The sequence below is a fragment of the Acartia tonsa genome, chromosome 10 (genome assembly GCF_053477335.1).
Source record: "Acartia tonsa isolate MP-2025a chromosome 10, ASM5347733v1, whole genome shotgun sequence".
Lineage (NCBI taxonomy): Eukaryota > Metazoa > Arthropoda > Copepoda > Calanoida > Acartiidae > Acartia > Acartia tonsa.
Window position 1 is genome coordinate 5788386 of NC_137269.1, and position 27739 is coordinate 5816124.

General features: G+C 35.4%; 3 protein-coding genes across 4 annotated transcripts; 1 reads left to right on the forward strand and 2 right to left on the reverse strand.

Annotated features, from left to right (window-relative positions):
- Positions 1-1111: 1111 nt before the first annotated feature.
- Positions 1112-3990, reverse strand: LOC145330404 (uncharacterized). Its single transcript, XM_080175042.1, has 4 exons — positions 3981-3990; positions 3104-3261; positions 2150-2293; positions 1112-1283 (listed from the first exon to the last, which is right to left on the reverse strand). Exons 1-4 carry the CDS (start codon positions 3988-3990, stop codon positions 1167-1169), a joined length of 429 nt encoding a protein of 142 aa, XP_080031168.1. The 3' UTR covers positions 1112-1166.
- Positions 3991-4179: 189 nt separating this feature from the next.
- LOC145329258 (uncharacterized) lies at positions 4180-11871 on the reverse strand. The gene is made up of 5 exons (XM_080173315.1): positions 11787-11871; positions 7836-7957; positions 7367-7425; positions 5932-6066; positions 4180-4255 (listed from the first exon to the last, which is right to left on the reverse strand). The coding sequence occupies exons 1-5, from the start codon at positions 11800-11802 to the stop codon at positions 4195-4197; spliced, it is 393 nt and encodes a 130-aa protein (XP_080029441.1). The 5' UTR covers positions 11803-11871; the 3' UTR covers positions 4180-4194.
- Positions 11872-23944: 12073 nt separating this feature from the next.
- On the forward strand, positions 23945-25403 carry LOC145329260 (uncharacterized). Of its 2 annotated transcripts, XM_080173316.1 has the most exons (4): positions 23945-24134; positions 24374-24430; positions 24868-24908; positions 25242-25403. In XM_080173316.1, exons 1-4 carry the CDS (start codon positions 23945-23947, stop codon positions 25386-25388), a joined length of 435 nt encoding a protein of 144 aa, XP_080029442.1. In that variant the 3' UTR covers positions 25389-25403. The 2 variants fall into 2 exon arrangements, with proteins under 2 accessions (XP_080029442.1, XP_080029443.1); XM_080173317.1 differs by lacking the exon at positions 25242-25403 and having other exon boundaries at positions 24868-24944.
- The last annotated feature ends 2336 nt before the right edge of the window (positions 25404-27739 follow it).

Consider the following 27739-nt stretch of genomic DNA (forward strand, 5'->3'; position numbering starts at 1 on the left):
GTATTAAACAGTTTTCACAACCTGGGGCCTCTTGTCCGTTTTTGAGTAATTGAGCATTTTACATTGCATGGTTTGAACAATTTTGTTCTTGTTAATTTCAAATATTCAAGGAGTCATTTTAGAGCCCAAAGTCATCTCTGCAATGTTTTCTAACTTTTAGAGGCGGAACTTTCTTTACTTCTGCATTATTTGCCTCCGGCCAACCGTTACCCCGTTATTTGCCGCCGTTGGCGAGATTTTTAACGATTTTTGCCGTTCTCGCGGTTTTAATGGACATTTAAGGGTTAAAGGAGTCGTTAAATAAAAATGACTTATAAATACTTTCATTTTAGCAATTAAATTTGCTAAATTTCATATGTTCTAAAAAAATTTGTATTTCTAACTGGTTTTGGTCCAGCAGAAATTCAAATGTGCGAATTAATTATAATATTGCAAAAACATTATATACGCATCAGAGAGAGAGAGAGAAATATACGTTTGAGAGAGAATATAATATTAGTAAGTATGTTTATATTCTTATACAAACTTTAAATGAAGATAGCTAGACTTAGAATAAAGGTATTAACACAAAATCAAAAGTGTTTTGAAAATTATGTTATTGTTGTTTATATCTGTAAAAAAAAACATTAGAAAACATGCCTTATAAGTGTCCTATTTTACTTATACTGGACCTACCTAAAAATGCCGGGACTCGAACTGGGTGCACCTGACGCTATATTCATGTTCACAAACATTGTTTGCATTGAAGAAATATTTACATAGACGTTGATTTTGTTAAAATATTCCTATCTTAACTAAAGTTATGAAGTTTTATAGATTTTTTAAATATAGGGTAGCTTCGCTCCTCCAAAACAGCAAGACGTACATACCAAATGCACATTAGAAGTTAACAGGAGCAAAATTTATGTTATTTTTGAGTTAAAGCAAAAGAAATTACATCATTTCGTCAAATACAAGCTTTTTCATTGATGTTTACTTTTGTCCACCCTTAATGTCCCGTTTTTTGGCAAAAGATCCCACTGTGAGTAGCCTCTGGGGGCATCGTTTCTAGTTTATAATAAAATACTTGTTAAATGAGTAAAATAATACAAATGTATATATAAACAAAACATCTATTTGAACCATTTATTATTTAAATAAAATACATAAATAAATAAAATTTTAAGTTAATAATCATAATTGACTTGGTCATCTGGAAGGGGGAGACGGAAGCCGGCCTTCTTTAGTCCACTAAGATCTCTGGGAATTCCAGATTCAAGGCCAATTCTACCCCTTGGGTCAACCTTGAATATAGATAGATTAATGTTAAAATCCTTATAATAAAGTAACAGGATGTCTGTCTGTGTGTTTGTACCGACAGATCTCAGTAACTGCTAAACTGATCTGGTTCTCCTTTGCAGGGTAGCTTCTCATAGGTCCCTTAAAGGTTTATAACTATTTTGGGGGAGGGTACCACCCAAGGGAAATCAACCCTAAAAAATGTATTCCCCCCCCCTATTTAAAAATAAGTGGGTTATCAAATTCAACTCCCCCCTCCTCAAGTGCCCATAGAGACTTCTAAAAGGCGTAGCCGCTAGTAATAATATAAAGTATCATAGGAAAGAAAAGAAACACGGGTGAAATCATCCATAAGTAGCATAATAAAATAATGGAAATGGCAAACGGACAAAGTAAGTTATAGAGCTGATGTTCTGTTTTCATAACAAAGAATAAAAAGTAGAGAGATTATACTTAAACTCAAAGAAAATCACGAAACCTAAATGAATCTTCACACAAAAGCATTTCAGCCTTCTCATTTTGAATAACATCCAAGAAAATCATATTTACCCCACAACGTTAAAGACTAACAGAAGGAGAGACAGACAAAGTAAATCATATCAGAGAGAGGGGACAATGGGCTGTTTATTATACTAGTCCCCAAAGTTTTATGATAATGTTTTTTTATTCGTTGCCTTAACAACTTTTGGGACTTTTAATTGTTTGGTTTGTTAAGTTGAGTGTCCAAATGTTTCAACCACTAATAATAATCTTCAAAAGGGGCAATTTTATTTATCATCATTCTTGATGTACATCAATTTATCTTCCTTTGTCTTATCCCTGGAATTATATAGTAGCTTCGCTACTTAAAATGAGATATCGGGTTACTGACCTCATCACCAGCCTCAACAATAACAGCTCCATCATAGTCATCAACTTGGTCATCAGGGAGAGGAAGACGGAATCCTGCCTTCTTTAGTCCACTACCATCTCGGGGAATGTCTGACTGAATGCCAATTCTTCCTTTAAGGTCCTCCTAGATGGGTAGAAAAATCAAATGGGCAAATTTGTAGATAGATATTGATTTACATATACAAAGTTTTCTGAAAATCTATCTATCTGTCTCTATGTCTGCCTGTATTGATTTATTTACCAAAGTTGCCATAAACACTATCTATATGTCTTTCTGTCTGTATGTCTTACTGACTGTCTGTATATCTTTGTATCTTTCTATCTATTTATCACTTATATATCTATCGAACGAAATTAATAACAAAATCAATATCTTTACTTATTTTTCTTCTTTATGTATATCTATCTATACAACCTAACTAACAACAAAATCTATATCAATTAGTATTTCTAGTATATATCTATCTATCTTTATATCGATTTTCTGTCAGTATGTATATGTATGTCTGTTTGTCGGTCTATTTATCTATCTATTGCTACAACATGTGCTGTTTTAACAAAAATAAAAAAATCATCTCTCCTTATATTAAGCATTAAAGTACTATAATATTATTTAAGCATTATAGTACTATAATATATTAAGGGTTAAATAACTGTGTTTCTCTACATCAATGACCTTGTGTCGACTCTCAATTGCGTCTTGGAAATCAACCAATTGTAACGGGAATATTAACACAGCCAAGTAGCAGAAAACAATTTGCTAGCAGACGAAAAAGGTCATTGAAAAAGGAGGAAGATATTTATCTGTATATATACCTATATTATAGATCTGTTATTTAAGCTGTTAGTTATCTATCTATTTTACTATACAAATTTCTATCCACATATCTCTCTATCTATCTATCTTCAGTGCATCAATATTATCCATTATTACCTCTGAAGCTGCTTCAACAACAACAAAATCTCTCTCTCCATCAACACTTGAGATTCTTATATCCTTTGTGAATCCAGCTTTCAATACAGGAGACAATTCCTCGGTAGGGTCTAGATAGATGGATATATAAATAGATAAATGAATTATAGAGTCCCTATCTGAATAAAGGACTACTTTTTATAAACAATTGCATCTACGCCCCTAGAGGTCTAAAGAGTCATTGTTTTATAGGTTGATTATAATATCTTGTGTGAAGCCAGCTGTCAATACAGGAGACAATTCCTCGGTAGGGTCTAGATAGACAGATAGATGGATATATAGATAGAAAGATGGATAATAAAGTGCCTATCTGAATAAAGGATTACTTTTTATTAACATTAGCAGCTACGCTCCTAGAGGTCTAAAAAGTCGTTTTTGTATAGGTTGATTATAATATCCTTTGTGAAGCCAGCTTTCAATACAGGAGACAATTCCTCGTTAGGATCTAGATAGACAGATAGATGGATATATAGATAGATAGATGGATAAGAGAGTGTATTTCTGAATAAAGAATTACTTTTTTTTATAAATATTAGCAGCTGCGCTCCTAGAGGTCTAAAGAGTCGTTTTTGTATAGGTTGATTATAATATCCTTTGTGAAGCCAGCTTTCAATACAGGAGACAATTCTTCGTTAGGGTCTAGATAGACAGATAGATGGATATATAGATAGATAGATGGATAATAGATTGTCCTTTTTTTAAATAATAGCAGCTACGCTCCTGGAGGTCTAAAGAGTCGTTTTTTATTGGTTATTATAATTCATCGTTAGGGTCTAGATAGACAGATTAACATTGTAGCAAAATAAATAGATAGAGATCCATAGCTACACATACGCACAGTCGGACATTCTGTTATTTTTATATAAATATTTATATAAGATAAGATGATTTTTACGATGGTTTTCTCCCCCTCTAAATAGTTTAAACACCTCTAAACCTATAAGAAGCTTCACTTTGTAGAAGAACCATGGTGGTCAAGCGGTAAGCGAGATCTTGAGCTTCTCACAGACACAAACACACAGACAAATAGACCATAAAACATCCTGTTAGTTTTATATAAGAATGAAACCAGAAACCTTTATACCTGTTGTTTCTTGTTCGGGGAGGGGCAGTCTGAAAAGAAAATTACAATTATGAAATTTTTTTAACTTTCACAGATAACAACAGCGTTATTTTTAGTAGCAATACTACTATATAATTTACTTTGTCTGTACGTCTTTCCGTCAGTCCGTAACGATATGGGAAAATGTTATATTAAGTGAAGAAAATCGATGAAATTTTGTTTGAAGATTTCTTATACCAATGAGCATCCAGCATTTGATTAACTGTGTCCGTCGGTCTGTAAGACATGCTACAAAACAGTAGTATTAAAAACTAGCGGCTTCACCCCCTAGAGGCCTCTAGGGGCACTTGAGGAGGGTTAAATCCCTAGACTTATTTTTTAGACTTATGTTAAAAGTAAAAAAAAATTCGGGGGGGGGGGGGTAATTTTTTTTCTAGGGTTGATTTCTCTTCGTAGGGCTGTGGTACCCTCCCTTAAAATAGTTATAAACCTTCCCGGGACCGATGAGAAGCTACCCTGTAAAGGAGAACCCGATCGGTTCAGCGGTTTGCAAGATCCTTCGCTACAGACAAAAAAAAGCTTACTACTTTATATAATAGGAGGAGGAGGATTGAAAAATGTATTTAGCTAATTTCCACTGTTTATTTTTGATAATCGATGAATGTTTTCAATCTTTATATGCCATAAGAAAGCTTGGGTATAGTCCCTTTAGTGGCAACGCCCCTTAAGGGGCGTTTCTTCGTATTTTCACAGTAGCCTTTCTCCTATTGCTAGCCCCTGTGGGGGGGTTCTAACCCTGCGGGGCCAATTGCCTAACCCTGCAGGACAATAACCTAACCCAATATAACCTAAAAATAACCTATCAAAAGGCATTTTAAATATACGACGAATTGCCCCTTAACTGTCGTTGCCACGAAAGGGACTATAGCCGAAAGCTTTTTTGTATAATCTAAATTAATAATAATTAATATATGTGTATACTTGAGTTAATTGAAAATATCATGTCATTAGGAATTATTTTATGTAAACATATTTTTGATAATAAGGTCTAGAGCTTAATTATGAATGTAATAATTAGGTGTCAATAACAATCATTATTATTTACTTTGGTAATAAGTATAATTAAGGATATTATCTATCTATCTATTCATCTACATGCTAGTTGATTCGCCCCTAGTATCTAGGGGCTCTGGGCTAGAGTAGGGAGACAATAAGCAGAAATTTAGACCAAAGCAATCACAAGACTTAAAAATTATAAACCATGAACCATCATAGGATCTATATGGAGCTTTCCTAAAAGTACAAACTCATGTGGTTTAGTGGTTAGCGAGATCTTAGCGGACAAACAAAAAAATCATCTATCTTGTAAGCAGTGGCGTCCAGAAAGGTGTGACAGGAGGATGAGCGAAGCGCATCAGAAAAATTTGACACTCCTCTTAAACCAAAATCGAGGAGGTTGTATGGCAGGTAGGGAGGGGGGGGGGGGGGGGGTGAGCTTTAGTGGGGTGTATTAGCCAACAAGAGATAGCTTATGGTGTTTTGAATTGAATTTCTGAAAAGTATATCATTTGGTTTGTGGAATAAACACAAAAAAACACTCCGAACATCAATTATAAACTTCCATATAGTGATTTATTCAGACAGACTTACAGTTGTGGTGGAGAAACAGATAAATTTTTCTGAAATGGATTGGAAAGTATATATCTATCTATCTATCTGCGTGTACCTGAATCCAGCCTCATTGCTGCCAGATCTGTCCCTGGGAATATCCTGGAATCCAGGTTTAGATTCATCAAAATCTCCGACCTCAACGATGACAGCCTCTAGGTCCTCGTCTGTTCTCCCCTGGGGCCTGGGCAGTCTAAATTATTAATTCTATTACTTAGATTGTATTTAATCTAATTGTTGGTCTGGTGCTTTAGATCTTTAAAGAAACAAGACTCATAGCTCAAAAATTTAAGTTGGGCTATGCTTTTTAAACTTAATTTTCTCACCGCTTGTCTCAATGCCTAACTACATGTTTAAGGATAGATGATTTTTTCATAATTATTACTTCGGAAAGTCCTTTTTATTACATAATTAAACTGTCTGTGACGTACTGTCCGTACTACCTTTTGTCACTTTGTGTATCTGTACTACATGTACTATATATGTACTACATGTATTATATATGTACTAAATGTACTATATATGTACTACATGTACTATATATGTACTACGTGTACAATATAAGTACTACATGTACTATATCTGTCCTACATGTACTATAAATGTACTACATGTACTATATATGTACTAAATGTACTATATATGTACTACATGTACTATATATGTACTACATGTACTATATATGTACTACATGTACTATATATGTACTACATGTACTATATATGTACTTCAGGTACTATATCTGTACTACATGTACTTTATATATACTATTTGTGTACAATATCTCTCCTACCTGAATCCAGCTACACCAGGAGCACTATCATCTTCAGGGGACTCGAACACGAGACTATATATGTACTACATGTACTATTTGTGTACAATATCTGTCCTACCTGAATCCAGCTACACCAGGAGCACTATCATCTTCAGGGGACTCGAATACGAGACTATATATGTACTACATGTACTATTTGTGTACAATATCTATCCTACCTGAATCCAGCTACATCAGGAGCACTATCATCTTTAGGGGACTCGAACACGAGACTATATATGTACTACATGTACTATTTGTGTACAATATCTATCCTACCTGAATCCAGCTAAACCAGGAGCACTATCATCTTTAGGGGACTCGAACACGAGACTATATATGTACTACATGTACTATTTGTGTACAATATCTATCCTACCTGAATCCAGCTACATCAGGAGCACTATCATCTTCAGGGGACTCGAACACGAGACTATATATGTACTACATGTACTATTTGTGTACAATATCTATCCTACCTGAATCCAGCTACATCAGGAGCACTATCATCTTTAGGGGACTCGAACACGAGACTATATATGTACTACATGTACTATTTGTGTACAATATCTATCCTACCTGAATCCAGCTACACCAGGAGCACTATCATCTTCAGGGGACTCGAACACGAGACTATATATGTACTACATGTACTATTTGTGTACAATATCTATCCTACCTGAATCCAGCTACACCAGGAGCACTATCATCTTCAGGGGACTCGAACACGAGACGTCCCTAAAAAGTATCACTTAATTCATAAAATTATTAGAACAAAAATCATGTTATTAAAAATGACTGGGATTAAAACTTTTATTTACTCGTGATTGGTTTGTTTAAACTAGCAGTGTCAACACTTTAGAGTAATATACTCATCTACAAAAATATATATTTTGTTTGTGATTATTGCAGATGTACATCAACTCTATTGTCTTATCCCTTAATATCCCTGAAAATGACTATAAACCCTTATTAAATACTTTGGGTACTTTTATTGAATGGATTCAAACTAGTAAAGTTCGTACTTTTAAATCGACGATTTTAATGTACAGAAGGGTAATTATGTTTAATTATAATTGTTGGCGATGTACAATGTACATCATTTTATCATCCATTGTCTTATCCCTTAAGATCCCTGATTTCCCTACCTGTCTTGCTTCATCTTGTCCTGCCGCCTCGACTGCTACAAAGTCCGGCAGCTCAGCCTCTATGATAACAGCTGCCTGTGGGAAGGCAGCTATGGACTGCACAGCCAATAATAATCCAAGACCTAAAGTACATATGTAGAATGTAGATAAAAAGATATTTGGCGCTCAACAAAAGTTACCTTATCAAGCACTGAACTCCCCTACCCCCCTCCCTTAGAGGCGTCAAAGGAGGGACAAAATGTTGTTTACCCCCTCACTTTAACGAGGTCTAAGGGTTTTTAAAATGTATTAGTTTATAACCCCCTGCCTCCCTACCTTAAAATATTACTCTTTAATGTTTTTGGTTGGGCATTACCCCCCCCCCCCATCCCCAAAAAAACTCTGAAACCCTAAAAATATATTTTATTATCAACTTTAAACATATGAGGTAAGAATCTATTAAAATATTTATTTACATTAGTATGCCGAAAAGAAAAAATACTATGACACCTGAATTTAGTTTTAGAGCGAATTACTTCATTTAATTCTACTACTTCCTTTGAAATTTAGCATATTTCACAAAAATATAATTCCTTAAACTTTTATCTAAAATTTTAGAATATATTTGATATAAAAGTAAAAGTACTATATATTCTGTATAACTAATAGGATATATATGTCGGAAGGAATTTTAATGTTAGAGGGAGATTTGAAATCTGCACCAAATTTTAAGTTTTTTTTTATAAAATTAGTTTTTTTGTATGATTCTTTATCTAAAAGCGGAAATTCATTTTAGGTTTATTAATTTTGACCAATAGGATAGGGGGATTGGAAACTACCTGCGCTCTAATTGGTTGAATAATGTACGGCGCACTTAAGCTTCTCCAATCAGAGCACAGATAATTTTCCATCCACCAATCACAAATGTCAAAATTAATGAACTTAAATTGTATTTCCGCTTTTAGATAAAGAATTATACAAAAAAACGAATTTTATAAAAAAAAATCCTTAAAATTTGATGCAGATTTCAAATCTCCCTCTAACATTTAAATTCTTTCCAGGGACAAGGGAATGTCTTTCTGACCAACAATTCTATTAAAATCATGCAATCTCATCACGAAACCTTTAAAAGTTTTGAATGTTATGGATGATTCAACTATTATCAAAAAGGGTTTATAGTAAAGAACATAAGGGTTTAAATTCGTTAAATCTCATCACTAAACCTCAATATTAAATAAGAAATTAGCAGACCATTTTTCAAAACAAACAAAAGAATTCTTATTAAACAATTCAAAAGTAGGGAGATTAAAAAAATATAATATTTTTAATTATTTCCTAAATTTAAATCTTTAATTTTTTTTCTTTTCCATAATATTTGTAACTGATTAAAGACAAAAAACAAAATATTTTAATAAATTTTTACTTTGATGCATTTTCAAACACTTTTATTAACCCCTTAAAGCAAGTTAAGACAAAAGTTTCATATTGATTCAATGATTAAAATACATCTTACTTTAAATCTCAAAAATAAAATTCATTGTTCATTACTTATCAAAACAAGGATGACAACATTCATAAGCGAAGCGCTGAAATTGAAGGACAAACATACATTAACTCTAGTAGAGTGTCAGAACTGAATAAACTGAATATTAATGCATATGTCTACAAAATTGTGAGTAAATTTGTTGCAAAACTGATTAAATACATGTTACTGTTTAAGGACATAATGATGTTTTTAGGACTTTATTATAGAGATGCTTCGCTTATAACACTTTACCTTGTTGTAATAGGAATCAGTATTAAAAAAATCTGATGACTAGGATAATTTTAACATACAAAAATTTGTTGCAAAAAAAGTAGAAAATAAGCCTGTTTTAAATGAACAAATGAACTTTCTAGTAACGATTATAGAGTTGCTGCGCTTTCTAAGTGGTACCTAACAGCTATAGGAATTAGCATGTAAAGTTTGAATTGATAGGACAATTCTAACCTTTTTTAAATTAACGGAAACAGCTAACTGTAACGGAAAGACGTACGGACTTACGGACTGACCATAATTATAGAAAAGCTTCGCTTTAAAAAAATAAATAAACATAAAATACTAAATTCTATTTGACGAACACCTTAATAACAAATAAGCATAAAAAATATATATATTGGTGCCTTACCACAAAGTTGCCTATTAAGCACTGATCCCCCTCCTTATTAAGATTATATCTTCTGGTTTCCTTAATGCTATACCAAAAGGACCCCGCCCTTTTGATTGTTTACAATTTGTTTTAAGTTAATGGTGGGGAAAGGGGGATTCTGTGCTCTACAAGGCACTTTGGGGAAAATTACCCATTTTTAGATTCTGTAATAAGTTTGTAAATTGTTAATATTTGAGAAGATTAGTTGTTTTTATGTTCAAGTATTGCAGGACATGATAAATCATTTAATGATTTCAGGGAAGCTCCTTATTTACATTTCCTATTTCGACACTTCCCTCCAACTTGTTTCACAATTAGAGGCAAGATGTTGTCAAGAAATACCAAATTAAACCACAACAAATATTATTAAATGTATGATTTGGAACAGCATAGTTATGTAGTTCAGAATTTCATTGTTAGATGTCATAAAAACTTTTTTTATTTTTAATTTTTGGATGAGATAAATATTCAAACAATTTTAAATATTTTTCAAAGTATTACAGATATCCACTTTTGGGATTTTCAATCAATTTTATTCACTATTTAACATATAATTTACGAGCAGTCTATGATCTAGATAAAATATTTAAGGGATGTAAAATCTTTATTTCTGCCTGTCTGATTCAAAATTGAACAGGGAACTAATCTCTGACAATTATTTTTGCATGGCTCTTAGTAAAGTAAGCAAAAACTGATAAAGTAATACTTATGAAATTCTGCCAAAAGTTGCTTAATCTCATCATCTAGTTTTAACTGGAAGTCTATGAAATCAGCTCTATAGCATTGTTTGCCAGAATAGCATTCCCTTGTCCCTGATTCTTTCCAACTTATATATCTTAATAACTAAGTTCATACCAATTATGATTTTTCTGGACATTAGGATTAATATCATAAATGCTTTTTATTTCTATATCAATTTTCTGATATATCCCACTGCCAATATAAACAAGGATGACATTGACAACATCCATTAATAACAAAGCACAAAAGATCTTGGAATGAACAAACAGACAAAGTGAGTCACAGAAAAGATGTTTAGTTGTCATAACAAAGAAAAGAAAAGAGAGAGGATATGCAAAACTCAAAGAAAATAACGAAATCTTTTTTTTTAAAGATAAGTTTTATGTATTTTGAAATTAGAGTAAAACACTAGATGGAGAAAGGGTTAAATAACCATCGCAACCACCTTATGCAACCTTTATATTGGGTCATTGAAAATCAACCAATGGTGTCGCTTATATTAACACAGCCAAGTAGCAGAAAATAATTTAGAAGCAAACGAAAGAGGTCTTTGAAAAAGGAAGGGAGGTAGTTGTCTTTATATACATCTATACTATAAATCAGTTATTTAGAAGCATTACTGGTTGACAGACGAATAAAACAATGTAAAGAATAGATACGCATATGATAGCAGCTTAGAAAATTATATTTCTCCCATAGCGTTAAGGACTGACTTACTGACAGAAAAAGTAAATTATAGAGTAGCTTCGTTACTTAAAATTCATTTGTTCTCAAATGACAAATTTGTAGAGTTCCATATTATTATTACAAAAAATAAAAATACCCACAAAATTTTAAATGCTTTATAGAAAGGCTTTTTTAAAAATAATTCTATTTTTATTCACAAAAACGTTTATTTCGATTAGTTAATATACCATGTTTAGCAGCATTTTTCAGTCAACAATTAAATTATTACAACAAATCTGTTAAAGAAAAATAAGTCGAAAAATATATTATTTATAATGTTAAGCTTAGTAAAAATGTAAAAATAAAATAGTTTCACCTAAAATTGCTCGCATGATGGTTTAGTAAATACTAAAACTCGTACCATTGCTAAAAAGACTAGGTTAGCCTTTTTAATTGTTCCTACAAAACAAAAAAAACCAAAAAAATTATTCTATAACTATTGACGTGCAGAAGATTTTGCCAGGGGTGCGCCTGAAAATTTTACACACCACTTAAACCAATACTAAATGCAGAAAACAAGGGGATTGTAATTCTAGTGTCAGGGGGGGGGGGGGGGGTAAATAAATACACCTCCCAATATGTGTTCAAACATCCACTTTAAAGTCAAGCAAGCGTCATGATATTGACACATTGACGCGCGAAGCGCACAAATTTTTTTTACACTCCCCTCAAATCTAAGGTGACTATTTTACCTCGACACCTTGGCTATATTAAGGGGTTGTAGAAGCGGAGTAAAGAGGTTTGAAGGGGGGTGGCAACTTAGAAGGTTGTATCCACCCCCATTGCCAAGAGTTTTGACTGGCCGAAGACCGAGTACGACCTCGAGAAATGGCAGTTTAGACTCCATCTGATCCACAATCAAACTTTTGAGGCTAGATCGTTGTTGTGATAATTGTTTTGAGTTATGTTTAGTAAGGGTTTGATGAGCCCCGCTGGGATAAGGCTTAATGCTAAGGTGGGAATGTACCAAAATAAGCCAAAAATAGGATGTTTTATAGAATACGAAAACAATTTAATGAACCTCCAGCTACAAATGATAAAGTAATTAAAGGAATTGGGTTCACAATTTATAGACATAAAAAAATTATGGACAAATAATTTGCTATTATGATTTATTGTGTGTATTGTAAGTTAACTTGCCTATGTTATTCTGGTTTCCAACCCCCCGGTTCTCTGTTTTAGTGTCGTGACATGGATGACAAGTTATATTTTAATATTCTATTTTGTGAAAATCAACTAGTGCACAATTAAGGGTTTGTCGGTACCATCTTTTGAATGTTCTTTTTTATTTAAATTAATATTATTTGATAGAAAAATAAACAAAGCCTAATACAAAGGGTAATAAGAATAATAAATGTGTATTTCTTGTTAATTTCCTTAATGAAGGTTTCAACAATTTTGACTAGTGCCGCTAAGAAGGGAGGTTTATTCAACCCCCTAGCTGTTTCCCCTTTTAAACCCCCCTAAAGCACCGCCCTAAAGTAGTCAAAGGTGGTGTCAAAATAAAAAATCACCCCCTCCCCCTATCCCTCTTATATTTTGGACGATTTTCGGTTTACAATGGTTTTGTTAAACCTTTGTGTACCACTGAAGCACAATCATAAAATATCAAAGGGGATATCGAAATTAACCCCCCCCCCCCCCCCTTTTTAATTTTGGTCAATTTTGGTACTGAGAGTAGTTAAACCCTGTGCCCGCCACTTAAAGAAGCAAATTTATCAAGTGTGTAAATTCTAAGAGTGCATAATGACTATCAGACAGCCAGAAACAAGTGAATTAAAGAGTTGCCTGGAAATCCTAAAATATAAAAAAAATTAAATAACGAAAAAATGCTGTTAACTATTAATTCTGATTGGCAACCCTGTCATCTTTTTCCACTCCAAAATCCTAATGCGTCCGAAAGATTAGGTGCATTTTTACGCAACGTAAAACCAATGAATCATACATTCATAAATGCGTATTAATACGCAATTTTAACCTATATGAAATTATACATATATTGATAAATATAGCGGAAGAATAAGCGTCTTGATCTACAACTTTTTCTTTCAAGTTTTTTTTTGTAAAAGAAACGAAGCTTTTCTACAATTAACGTATGTCCGTCCGCACGTCCCTTAAAGCCCCTATTCAATTTAGAATCATTCTGTCGATTTTAAACATATTTTGAAGATACCTGTAGAGATAAGGTATAATATCAAGAATTCTTATCAATTCATTACTAAAATGTCCGTACGTCCATTTCAAACTTGTTGATGATTGATAATGTAGTTTAGAAAAAATCGAATTGTGACATACAATAATATGATACCATGTTTAAAATTATAATTCCTAGAAAAATTAGGCACACAAAATAGTACATATATGAAAGTTTTAAAAGTTTTTCTTTAAAATTGTTACTACAATATAAATATAAATATGAATTTTCTTTTCTATTTACTTTGACGGATGTTGTCATCCTTGTTTTAAATTCAAATTGCTGCATACTTTTAGATTGAAATGGTTTATAAAAATATACATACATATAACATATAAATGTATATATAAAGATAGATAATAAATTGTTAAACAACCATTTTTTTCATGGTTGTAATTTCTTTGTAGTGAAATTTAATAAAAAGCCTTTTGTCAGTGTTTCTACATTACAGTTGAATATTTTCAAATTAGCAGTTTTTTTTCTCAACTCTCAACTGTTTTAGTTTATATACATTTGAGGACTTTTTTTCTCGTTCGGGCGAGGCCTGTTTAAATATGAGGTCCAAGGAAAACTAATGTAGTGTCTCTTTTTCAGCCAAATCACAAAAACTTTGTCTTAAAGTCCTAACTGTTTATGTTGATAAGTTGCACCTGTTAATGTGCCAATAATTTCCCCATTCATTCTTTCTCTTATAGGTACATTTTAGAAAAATCAGCAGTAGGAACTATTTTAAGTCTCTTCTAAAGGTAGGAGATAGAAACGAACCTGGGTCCTATAAGCTTTCTAATTTTAGGCTATTTTAGCTGTTTTATATTACCAACTCTTTGTGCTGACTATATTATACTTGTTGTCGAAAAGTGTATGTATAGTAAAGTACCTCAAGATTTGGTCATAGTTAAGTACAAAACCTGACCATGATTTAAAAAAAATTGTAAAGTGTTGATCTAGACTGTGCTTCAAATGTTAAGCCTCAATCAAAGCAGGTTTTGTTTCTTTTTTAAAAAAGTGCTTCTCGAGAGGCTTAATTTTAATTTTTAGGCTTCAAATATGAAGAAAATTGACGTTTTTAAGTTTTTTTTAGGATCAGGTTTCTGTACTTTAACATGGCCCAATCCTAAGGTCCTCTAATGTGAAGGGTATATGTAAACAAAAAGAGTCATGGTCTATGCGTCATGGTCAGGGGGACAGGGTTGGGTAAATAAAATATTATTTACAGCATGGCTTCAAAACTTCAAAACCGGTTCTCAGCAATACTGAAAAATCATGTATAGCATCGTGTTGTCCCCTCGGAGCTTACAAAACTGGTTTTGATCTTATATTTTTTTCATTTTAACATCCGCGGAAAGCTGTCTAAATATGATATGATGAATAACTATTACTAATAAATTTTCAGCTTATAGTTTTCTTGGTGTATGTTGCAAATAAATTTATTAAATTTACTTACCGTAGACTTCTATAGATTAAAAAAAGCTGTTAAAAATGGTTAATTAATAGTAATCAAATTACTTTTGTTTCATGCCATAGAAAAACATCCCAATGATGGAGCATATATCTATTATATAAAAAAGTACAATTTGTCTGTCCTAAGATATATATAACTACTGAACCGATAGAGTTTTTTCAATCTAGGGAAGCTTCACATAGGTCATGTGATATTATTATGCTATTTTTTCTGTCAGTTTTTTTTCTGTCAATTCAAATATCTTCCCTTTTTTCACCCTTGGTGAATCGCTGTGCACGCCACTGGTTCTAAGTTGGATCTATATAAAGCTTCCATAAACATCTGGACCGACCTCAGCCATTTAAGAGATCCTAATTTACGCAAGCATTTACGCAAACATTTACGCAAACATTAATATTTTTGGTTGAAATATATGAACACCTAATGAAATGTATAAAGTTGCTTCTGTGTATTTTTTATTGGTGGGCAAAACGAGAGATAGTAGAATAAGTTTATAGACTCATCCGAAAACTCTAATACGTATAACAGTAAAAATCTTCAAAAAAGTAAATTTATTTATGTATATATAACATACACTTATGATATGAATGTAAATATATAAGCAGATTCTAGAGTTTTTTTTTCTTCGTTTCAAATGTCCATTTAAGTTAATAGCCCATTTTACGTCTACCGACTTTAAAAATAAAGTGCTTTTCCTTTAAAAAAAGCATTATTTCCTATATTTAAATACTAGCGGCTACGCCCCCCCGTGACCTCATTTTTTATTTTAGTTTAAATTTTTTTTTTTTTTTTGGGGGGGGGGTTGTTAATTTTTTCTAGTTATTAACCTTCTTGGGACCTATGTAAAGGAGAACCCGATCGGTTTAGCGGTTAGCGAGATCCTTTGGTACAGACAGACAAACATCCTTTTACTTTATTATAAGGATATTTGAAAATGAGGTGGGTTCTGTGTTCGACCAGGCACTAGGATAGAAAAAGGCTCAGCTTATTGTTGGTCTATGCGTGTTTGGTCTCAACTTGACGACCACCGTACCAACAACAAGGCATCTAAATGACACTTTGTTCAGTCGGGATTTTTCTAGATTTTCATCCCCCTTTGTTTAATAGTACTATACGAGTGCCTATGCAACAAGGATGACAACATCCATAAAAGCAAAGCACTGAAACGGTAGGACAAACGGACGTTAACACTTATATAGTGTCAGAACTGAATAATCAGAATATAAATGTATAAAAGTCGAAGCTAAATTGTAAATAAATTTATTAAAAACCTGCTTGACACAGGATAATGTTTATGGACATTCTTATATTTTTAGGACTTGATTATAGTGTTGATTCATTTATAACATTATACTTTGTTGTCCCAGGAACCAACATACCAAAAATCACATAAAAATTTGTTGTTAAAAAAGTAAAAATCAACATGTTTAAAATGGAAGTACGGACATTCTTGTAATGCTTATAGAGTTGCTACGCTTTCTAAATCGTACTTAACTACTAAAGAAATCACCATGCAAAGTTTGAAATCGATAGGACAGTATGTAGTAACCATGATATCGTTATCTCTTTGGGTACTTTTATCTAATTTTGAGTGGTTTGTTTAAATCTACATATTGTGATATAGACAGACTTACATAAGTTAATGATAGAGTAGACTTAATGTTCAATTCAAAATGCAAACAGATTTTTAAGTATTTATTATATTGGATTAAATGCAGTTTTTGAATAAATAAGATTATATATTGATACTATATTTAGAAATGATTAAATATGTTAATAAGTCAAAACTACTGATTATTCAAAGCTGGATAGTTCTGAAGTAGCAGGATGTCTGTCTGTATATCAGGACACCAAACAACAGGATGACTGTCTGTTTAATTAATACAATGTATTAATTAACTATGCACTTTGAAGGGGTAGAATATCTGCCTATACAAACTATCTAAAGTAGTAGGATGTCTGTAAATAGCTGTATTGGTCTTAATAAAGACTCGAACCCAAACCAGATAATGTTCTGTGTTAGGACTCTCAATATCAACTGACTTAAATATATTTTCTCTTTATTCTTTCTGAGAGCAATTAAAGAGCAATTAAGAGTAACAATTAACATATGGTCTGCAAGCTTAAATATATGACATCACAACATAACTATATGACATTTACCCCCTTCTGAAACCATCCAGGTAAGCATGGTTTCACCATCCATCAGGTTGATCCAATAAACTAGGATCAATGTCTTCACTGGGTGAACCTACATCGAAATTAACCCCGGCCTCCAGTCCTTCCTCTCCTTCACCCACTGGAGGAGGAGTGTTCAGCGCCCCTCCACCAACCTCAGCCGAAACGCCCACTGTTGCCGCTATGACAGCATTACTCGCTGCAGCAGTTACAGGCCCTCCTACAGCCACCATCACAGCATCATTTACCGCTGAGGCGGTATCATTCGCAACAGCCACCTCTGCAGCAACTGCTGGCCCATCTGCCGACATTGCCACCTCCATCTCAACGCCACCAGTGACCTGAACACCTCCCGAGACCATCATCACTCCGTTGCTAGCCCCAGCACCGTCAGAGGTTCCAGCCTGCTGCAACTGCCAATATGACGCCACCGGTAAGTCATTGTTTATTCTGCGCCGGATCTCGCTAAGCTCACTAAAAATATTGGAGAGGTGCCTTTGCACTTCAGCCTCTTTTTTCGCCATCTCAGAAATAGCCTCTTGAACCTTAGTTCCCTGTCCTGCCAAAACACTTTCCACCTGTTGGCTCACCTGCTGTCCCAACTTGGCTGAACTACCTTCCCAATTATCAGTCATTGCTGTCTGTACACTTTGTACCATATAAGAAGTCTTTTGCTGTGCAGTAGTAGCCACCATTTGCTGCATCTCTGTATCTACCTTCCTTATACAGTCCATTAGATCCCTCTTATGCGAGGCCAACATATCTTTAATCCGATTATGACTGTCCGTCTGCCAAAGTTTCTGTGCAGTGTTCAAACTTTTGACTGATTCTCTTACAGCTTCACGAATTTTTTCCTCAATCATAGGCTTTAGAGTCACAGCAACAGAATTACTGATTTTACCTATATCTTCATCACTGAGCGGCGCCAAGCCACGTTTGTCATTCTTGCGCTCAGCCTTATTTCTCTCAACCTCAGCACGTAGATCTGGTAACTCCCTCTTTTGTTTAGGCCCAAGAGAATCTGCCCCAGCAGGCCGCTTGACCACGCCCCTTCTGGAAGTACCTTCCCCAGCATCATTATAAGCATTGCTGGCTCCCCTTCTGGAAGTACCTTCCCCAGCATCATCATAAGCCTTGCTGGCTCCCTTAGACCTGACCGACCCAGCAGCCTGATTTGGCACAAACTTACCAAATCTGCGCCGTCCCTCACCAGAACCAGTATCTGCCACCTTTTCAGGCTTGTCCGTAGTAGGCTCAGTCCAACTGTCTATCTCCGAACCACTCTGTTCACTGGGCAGACGATCCCTGGAATCAAGCTCAACTTCAAGACTCACGTTGCCAACATCGTCCTCATCATCATATCCAGGCTCATACCTGGGGGATTCTACATCATACTGCCTCCTGTCATCTCTTCTATACACAACATGCCGCCGATTAGATCTACCAGCTTCCAACATCTCAACAGACGGTTCACGCTCCTCCCGCCGACCAGACGGCCGCTGATACCGCCTTTCGTTTCCATCTCCATTTCCTGATAATAATCAATAATTAAATATTAACATTTTAATATTTTAATATTTTAACATTTTTCATATATAAGACGACATTCAAAACGAAATACTTTACATAAATTATATTTATCAGGGATGCCAAATTTTAATTACTGTTTTCCCGATAACGCGAAAATTTGACGCAGTTACACAGTCTGCCTAGACAACCAACACACAGCAATCCAATAACCACCCCAGCAGCACCCATCACAGCCATAACAAAATGCTGCCAACTATTAGTCAACCAATCAATTGAGGAATTATACAAATGTACAAACCAATCTTCTGTCACCTCTACAACAAACGCATTTGAATTAGCAGCCAATTCCGAAAGTTTAGCCTCTTCCACAGACTCCAACACCTGTCCTTTCTCTCCCTTATCCAGCAGATGCTCAAAATTCAATGGTACCTTCAACCAACTATCCTCCAGCCGTTTAGTCTGAACCAGCTGCATTCCTGCCCCCTTATTGCCTAGATATAATCCAGGTTTAACTCTCACAAATACTGGATTTTTCCTACACTCGACAACCATTAACAAGGAAACATTTTTAACTAATCTTGTGAATGGTTCTACAGCAACAATTCTATCATCCATAAACAGAGAAAAATGACCAAGATAACACGGCAAATTTGCTCCTATAGTCACATTCAACCATCTTTTTTTACATACAGACACAAGCTCCATCTCCCCCAGATGTTGTACCAACAAATTTCCGACTTGCTTGATGTTGGAATGAAACAAATTATTCTCCCAACACCCCTGTTCTGCCTGCAAAATCCTTTCCACTTGATGATAGGAAGAAGTTAACTGTAATAATAAAGCACCATCCTCCTCTTTTTTTTCGCATCCAAGGAAAGAAATTCTTTTTAGCAGTTGTAATCCACAAAAATACACCAGGAACGTTGGTATGAAAATAATGCAAATCAGTCAGAAAGTCAGAAAACTCCACTTTTTTCCCCAGTTTTAATCCCAACGAAAACTGTGGAGAAATCGCCAACCAACTTTGGCCACCCTGATTATTAGCATCATCCGCCATATTAGAAAATGTAAACAAAGTTAAATTTACAATTTCAACAGTCCGAAAATAACTAAAATAACGTCTATCTTCCTGTGATCTATTGTGAACTATCACTCGATCAAGCCCAAGCCGCAGATCAGACTCCAGACAGTGTGCCCCAATGAACTGGTCCTCAAGAAAACAACTGTTATCAGGTAACATTGAAATTTGTATATTTTTCAAATAACTTGTAATCTGAACTTCTTGAAAAGTATTAGGCACAAAGGTATTATTTAAATAAATACCATCTCCTCTGCACTGAGGGTCAATCCCATACGTCATCATATCATCATACAGGATGGTACCATTTATGAAATAAGTCAGTGACCGGTCATAAAACGCTACAGGCAACCGTCGTCCATCTATGTCTAACACCCTCTGTTCCTCCATCCTTTTACAATCTTCACTAGAAATTAACTCATCACTACTAACAACAGCTGGTGCCCCTAAATGTAGATGGCTATATTTGCCGCAATACCAGGTGTGAACCGTTCTGTCGACGTGACATTGTACCGCGGGCAAAAATCTCACTCCAACTTTTTTTAACAGATGACCGCTGACTGTTCCATTAAACTCATGCTGACCAAATACTGTACATTCTGAAGCCCTCAACTCAGGACCGTCGCCAACACACTCCTTTACTAGCACAGGTATCACATCAGCACCACAGGGTAACAAACACAATCCCCAAATTAAAAAATATTTACCTGATTTGAATTTATTATTATGACCAGACATTATTAGCTGATAACTGTTCACCAATTCACCCGCAAATATCAACTGATTTAGCCTTTCATTGCAGGGCAACTTTCTACCTACTAGCTTTGTCAGCACATATTTGTTATTAAAATAATCAAATAACAATTCATGAACTCTTATTATAATATATTTTTTTAAATATTTATATGTATTTTAATAATATTTTTTTTTCTCAAAAATAATTATTATCAGCTCTCCTTTCCCTACTTTCTCCGTCCTCGAGTTCCTATCTGAACATGTACCACAGATCTTAACCTCCTCCCAGTGTCCCATAAATATTTCGCCACCCGTGAACCACTTTTCTTAATTGTAACTAATCTTTCAGGTGAAGATTGCGGCGGCGCCGTAGTCAAAAACGACTGTTCCGATGGAAGCTCAACCTCGTCAAAATTACCCTCAGCTACAGGAGCAGGCACCACAGATTCATCTGTCACTCCCACCTCTACTCCTTCACCTACAGGTATAACTTCTCTATTCTCATTCTCTGAAACTCTGTCATTATCAACCTCAACCTCACTCTCCTTCTCCTGAATCTCGTCACTCTGTCTTTCCTCTGCCAACTCAAAACCATCATTTTCAGATGACAAATACACAACATCTTCACTCTCTCTCTCCTCTACAGTTTCTTTCTCTACAGGCATATTGTCAACCTCCAAAAATATCTCATCGGACGGACAAATTTCAGGTAAAGGAAAAACGTTAAAATTAACCTCCTCCCCTAGAACTTCCGTTCGAGCATGAATTTTTCGAATTTTATCCCTAGCTACAACCTGATTTTTCTTGATGGGATTATTCCCAAAAGGTGCCAACTCATACAATGCATCCGAAAATTTCTTAACTACAATAAAAGGCCCTCCATAGAAAGACTGTAATTTCTTGGACACGTCAGTTTTTACAATATTAAAGAAAGCATAACAAACATCTGTAACTCTTAATGCTTCCCTCTGTACTCTGTGTTTATTTTGAACCTCTAAATATAACTTGGATTTTGTAGAAATTCTCTTAATTACATCCTCCATATTTTTCAGAAATTCCAAATACGACCGCGAGGATGAAGATTCAACAGACGGGACTGGTGATAGAAAATCGAGAGGAATACGTGGCTGCCGACCAAAAACTAGAAAAAATGGAGAATATCCAGTTCTAGTACTCTTGGAACAGTTAATCACCAACGTAGCCAAAGGTAATTTTTTAGCCCAGTCCTTTGTTCCATGATTTTCATCTACTTTCAAAGCAGCATACAAACTTTGATTTTGCCTCTCTACAGGATTCGAATTTGGATTCCTGGGGGGAATTAGGACAGTATCCACCCCCAATCCTTTCATCACGCCTTTAAACACACTGCTTGTAAAATTTGTACCTCTATCCGATCTCAAAGCTCTAAATAAACCATAGGTAGGTACAAAATTTTCCAATATAGCCTTTACAGTTGTTTCAGTTTTAGCATCAACCAACGGACATGTAAAAACATATCTAGAAAATAGACAAACCATGATTAAGACAAATTTAACCGTCTGTCCCTGATGATAACATGGAGTCCAAGGTCCAACCAGATCTACGGACATATTAGCAAAAACTTCACTACTTTGAACAGAATGAGTTATAGGTGAAACATGTTTAGGATTACTTCCAGCCTTTTTCAAACATGTAATACAACTTCGTATTCTCGATTCCACAAACTTGTTCACGCCAGGCATAAAAAATCTCTCATTTATCTTACGTATTGTCTCCTGCACCCCTCTATGTCCAGAACCATATCCACCATGAGCTGAATCAAATATATCATTGTATAAAGAAAGAGGCACTACAGGCCTCTCGACGAAACCCCCTTCGGCCAAAGGCTGTCTGAAAATTACAACCCCCTCTAGCACATACATATGGCCAATAAGATTGTACAATAGTTCTTTTCTGCCCGATAACTCCGCCCTCTCATAAGACGACAACTGTCTCCTTTCCAATATCCATAACCTTATTTCATTTAGGATCTCGTCCTGCTGAAGACTACTTTGCCAGACAAACTCAACATCCGCCTCATCCTCTGCAGAATGTACCTGCATAATAGAATAGATTTGATCCAGAAATGGTGAATCATCCAGGTAAGGATCCAAAATTTTATTATCTGTCTCTCTACACTCCTGACAATCCTTCAGTCGATGATCCTTGCAATCTAACTCAGTTCTCGACAAATAATCTACGTTCACATGCTTAGTCCCCTGTCGATGGATAACTGCAAAGTCAAAACTTTGCAAGAAAGTTATCCATCGATAGGTGACACCGTTTATTGATCCTTTAGCCCAACGTTTATAATGCACTAGTGAAATACTGTCTGTCCGAACCAAAAATTCACGAAACCTACAAAAGTGTAAAAAATTCTTTAATGCATATACTAATGCACCTAATTCACCTTTATAGGAAGGATAATTTTGTTCTGCAGCATTACACTTTTTACTACAGACACCAAACACTCTCTCTACACCATCCTGTTCTTGCGAAATAATCCCTGCAAAATACTGAGAACTATAATCTACATCCACAATAAAAAGATTAGGATTATCCCATTGAGGATAGCCTTTACACATTTCAGTCTTGAACATTTCCATAAATTCAGTCCATACTCTGTTCAACTCTTCTGTCCACTTTATTATAGTGTCATTCCTGTGACTATCCAACATGCACGACCTCTTGGCATAATCAGCAAAATATCCTCTGTAATAATTAGTAAATCCCAAAAATTTCTGCAACTCCTTCCCTGTTCTAGGCTTGCCCCAATCCTTAATCCGTTCCAGATATGCAGGATTCATTTTCAATCCATCGGCACTAATAATATGTCCCAAATAATGGCATTCTCTAGTCAATAAATCACACTTATCTAAATTTAATTTCAGGTTGACCTGCCGAAGAACTTGAAACAGTGCCTGCAGATGCTCTACATGTTCCTCTGGACTTGATGAAAACACGATCAGATCGTCCAAGTAGCTGATACAGAATCCATACATACCTGGCAGGATAGACAGCACCTTATCCATCAGAGCACAGAACAGGCTGGGTGCATTACACAACCCAAATGGCAACCTGTTAAACAAATACATCCTGTTTGCTGCACTAAAAGCTGTCAACGGTTTAGAGTCTTCATCCATAGTCATCGAATGGTAGGCAGCTGTCAAATCAAGAGTACTGAACACCTTGCCAGAACCCAGCTTCGTCAGATTATCCGAGATCAGTGGCAGCGGCCACGCCACCCGCTTAGTCACGTTGTTGAGGTTGCGGAAATCGATGACAAACCTCAACTTAGCCTCTGCTCCAGGTGCAGCCTTCTTTTTCACAGCAAAGATAGGACTGGACCAATCCGAGAAACCCTCCTCAATAATGCCAGCATCCAGCCATTTGGTCAACTGTTCCTTCAATTTAGCATCGTACTCTGGATTCAAAGGAATATTTCTGGCCTTCACAGGTTTAGCTCCAGGTAACAATTCTATATTATATGTCATTAATCTACAATCGCCAATATCTGAATCATTCATTGAAAAGATATCAAAATTTTCCAAACAAATTTTAATAATCCTGGGTTTCAATTCTGGATTTTCCTTAATCATCTGGTTTTCATCTAACTTCAATTTTTGAATAATAAACTGTACCCGTTCATGCATTTTTTGCCCCGACAACTTTTCTGGCTTATCCAATTCATTAATTGTTTTATTACAGGTAACATCTTGATTATCCATGATGAAACAATGCCCCATCTTCACATTTCTCAGCAAGGTAATAGGTTTTATTGACGCATTAACCACATTAACCACACAGGACCCATCTTTCCGTGGCTGATACACCCCCTCAATAATCATAATCCCATTGCCACTTGTCATCTTAGAAGAATTAGGGGACACGTACCAAAGCCCATCATTCTTTAATCCAGTCACATGCACCACAGCGGTAGATCCTCCAGGATAAAAAATAGTTTTATCCAGCAACTTCACATTATACTTCGTTGAATATAACTCTCCAAACCCACCCCCCTCCTTTATCCCTGGCAAGGTAGGTTTAGATGGAATTTCAGAATTCATTCGTCCGGACAAAATAGGAATTTTCTGTATCTCTGCCACCACCTGTTTCTGTAAACAGGAATTAATAGGAACAGATTCCCCACAAAATTCAAACTTATCTTCATCCAAACAAATATTAATTTTATTCTTTTTCAGGAAATCAGATCCAAGATTTACCAACCTACTCGTCACCTCAGGTACATAAAATATCTCCGTAAACACAGCTTGAGTTCCAGCAAATCTAAATTTCAACTCAACATATCCGATAATATTAACTTTCTTTAAATCTACTGAATATGCTGATAATTTAGCAGGACAAAACTCAACTCCATGTTTATCAAGAATTTCTCTAGATATCAAAGAATTAAAATTATTTCCTGTATCAATAATTCCTAACTCCTTCACCGGAATATCAGCCCGAGGCACAAGAAATTCTAAATCCGCACAAATAGGCATTTTCGTTATCTTCAAAAACTTCACAATCTCTTGAAAACACTAGTCATTATAATTAATATATCCATATATTTTAGATATACATCATTCCACTACACAGCAGTCAGCCCCTCATCTGTCACCAGCCGCCAACATACTGTTCAATTTATGAAATCCTGTACATCTCCCAGACTACCAGCATCACACAGCTACTCTCCAAGCTTTTTTTTTTTTTATATAGGTAAGTACCTCTCGAAGTATTCAACCTTGCGTAGGTACTTATCAAAATATAATATATAGTAGATATATATATATATATATAAATATATATATATAATGTTTTCATTAACACGATCACACCTTGACTGAAGAATAAACAAGACAGTAATGCTTTATAAAGTTGAAAGCAATAATGTAAATACAAAACAGCAAAATTAACTATTTACAGTACTATAGCCTATATAATGAATATGAATAAAAGAACGATCTATAAATTTCATCCTAGAATGAGATTTATACATCAAATCAATCATATCCATTACATAGGATATTGCTGGAAATTGTTTCTGGCTATGTCAGCAATCATAGCCTCATACTGTTTCTCATCTCTGCTCTTTTCAGAATCCACAACAGGCCCCACCTGATTGCCCCACCTATCCACAACAGGCCCCACCTGATTGACTGTCTTCTTCAGAAACTGCTCAGGTATTACCCTATTATTAGGCACTCCAGAACCCTCTTTCTTTTCGCTACCGGCTGAGAAAAACTTAGCTTTGGTCTTTCCTATGCGAGAATCAGGAGCTGGCGGCTTGCCATCTCTCTTCTGCCAGCAACTAGCCACTACATGACCTTTTTTCCCACAATACCAACAAATCATAGTTTTAGCCTTCGAATTCAGAGCCCCAATCACGTTCTCAACCTGATCCCAAGGAATATCATCATCCCCTTCAATCCATGCATTATTATCGCCAATCTCAGTCCTGCCCTCCATATCAGATACATGCACTTCACTGATTACAGGCCTAGCTTTCACCTCCCTAGAATCCTCTAGCCTCAACCCTTCCATAGCCTGAGAATAACAGGACGTTACATTTTCAGGTGATACGTGTCCAGAACGAGCCCAGCTTATATAATGCTGACCTCTGCGAATCAAATAAGTCAAGAAAGCACTGTAATCTTCCAGGTAATGCATAGATTCAATGAAATTAGCCATATCTCTAGCTAAATCAGAAAACAGCAAATTCTTAGCCACATTATTATAGAAATCACGCCAAGATTGTCTAGAAATTTGACCAGGATGCATAAGCCTAAACAGACGCAATTTAGCATTGAAAAACACATCCACATTCTGACCACTCTTTTGTTTCAGGGCGTAAAAGAATTCGGTAGCCGACTCTGTATCAGCAAAGGGTATCACCAACCTTCTTATCAACAGGTAATAACCTAAAGCACTTAAGGAAGCATTAGCCTCCGGCGTAATCAACCTCCCCATCTTCTTCCCTTTGCACTCAAAAATCCTATTGTACAGGATGTCCTTGAAAAGCATAGGATCCTCCAACTTTGCGAACCTAGCAACCCTCCATAAGGATAAGAAATAATCCTCAAAATCAATGTTTCCATCCCAAAATGGAGCATTCCGCACAAAATCACTATCCCACTTGACTCCTCTTACAAGACAAAACTCCTTAAACTGCTCCTCTACAGTCTGTTGGCTTACACTACCGCCGGCCACCTTTTTATAGGCCTTAAGCACTTCAGCCCTTTCCTCAATTAAAGGAAATATATCCAACAATTGATTTTCATATTCGGTCAGACAACTCTCACGAACATTCATCCAATTTCCATTCCCAACAGGACCTAAAAACTCAATCTGCGAAAACTTCAAATGTCCAGGAGCACTTTTCCCTCTTTTAGCCTCAAAATTTGTAGAATCCAATTTAGCCTCCACACTCAAACGATTAATGAAAGATGTATTAAACGAATCATCCCCCGTCGCCTTGACTGCAGATACACTAGCCCCCATACTTGTCTCATACAAAAAACCGCTAATATCCCCATCCACTGGCAATTGCGCCACCTTTTTCTTAATAGTAGCCAAATCAACATCATAACCTAACTTCTTATGCTCATCAGAGTTCTTAAACTCTTTCACCTTATTCTCCAGCCGTTTATTCGCCGCCGTTAACTTATCCACCTGATCTTTGACAGTCGTATGCTCCTGCAACATTGCCCTAACATATTTTTTTATGCTTTCAGGCACAACGTCATTCTCCACCTCGCCCAACGCCAACTCCACATTCGCATTGGCACCTGCACCAGCATCCTCAGCCGCAGCATCCTCCTCCTCCCAATGTTCGGGAGTTCCATCATCATCCTGACTGTCATTCTCCCGAGGACGTTTAGGCGGCCGTCCACGCTTGCCTTCAGTTTTACCCCGCTCTCCTTTTTCTCCATCAGCCATATCCGAGCACTGGAACTAGATCCGCCGTGAAATTTAGATCAAAAGAGTTAAAGAATGAAATTCCACAGAAACCTGAAATATAAATCAAGTTAGAAATATAAAAATTAAAACAAAACTGTGAAAAATCCGAGATAA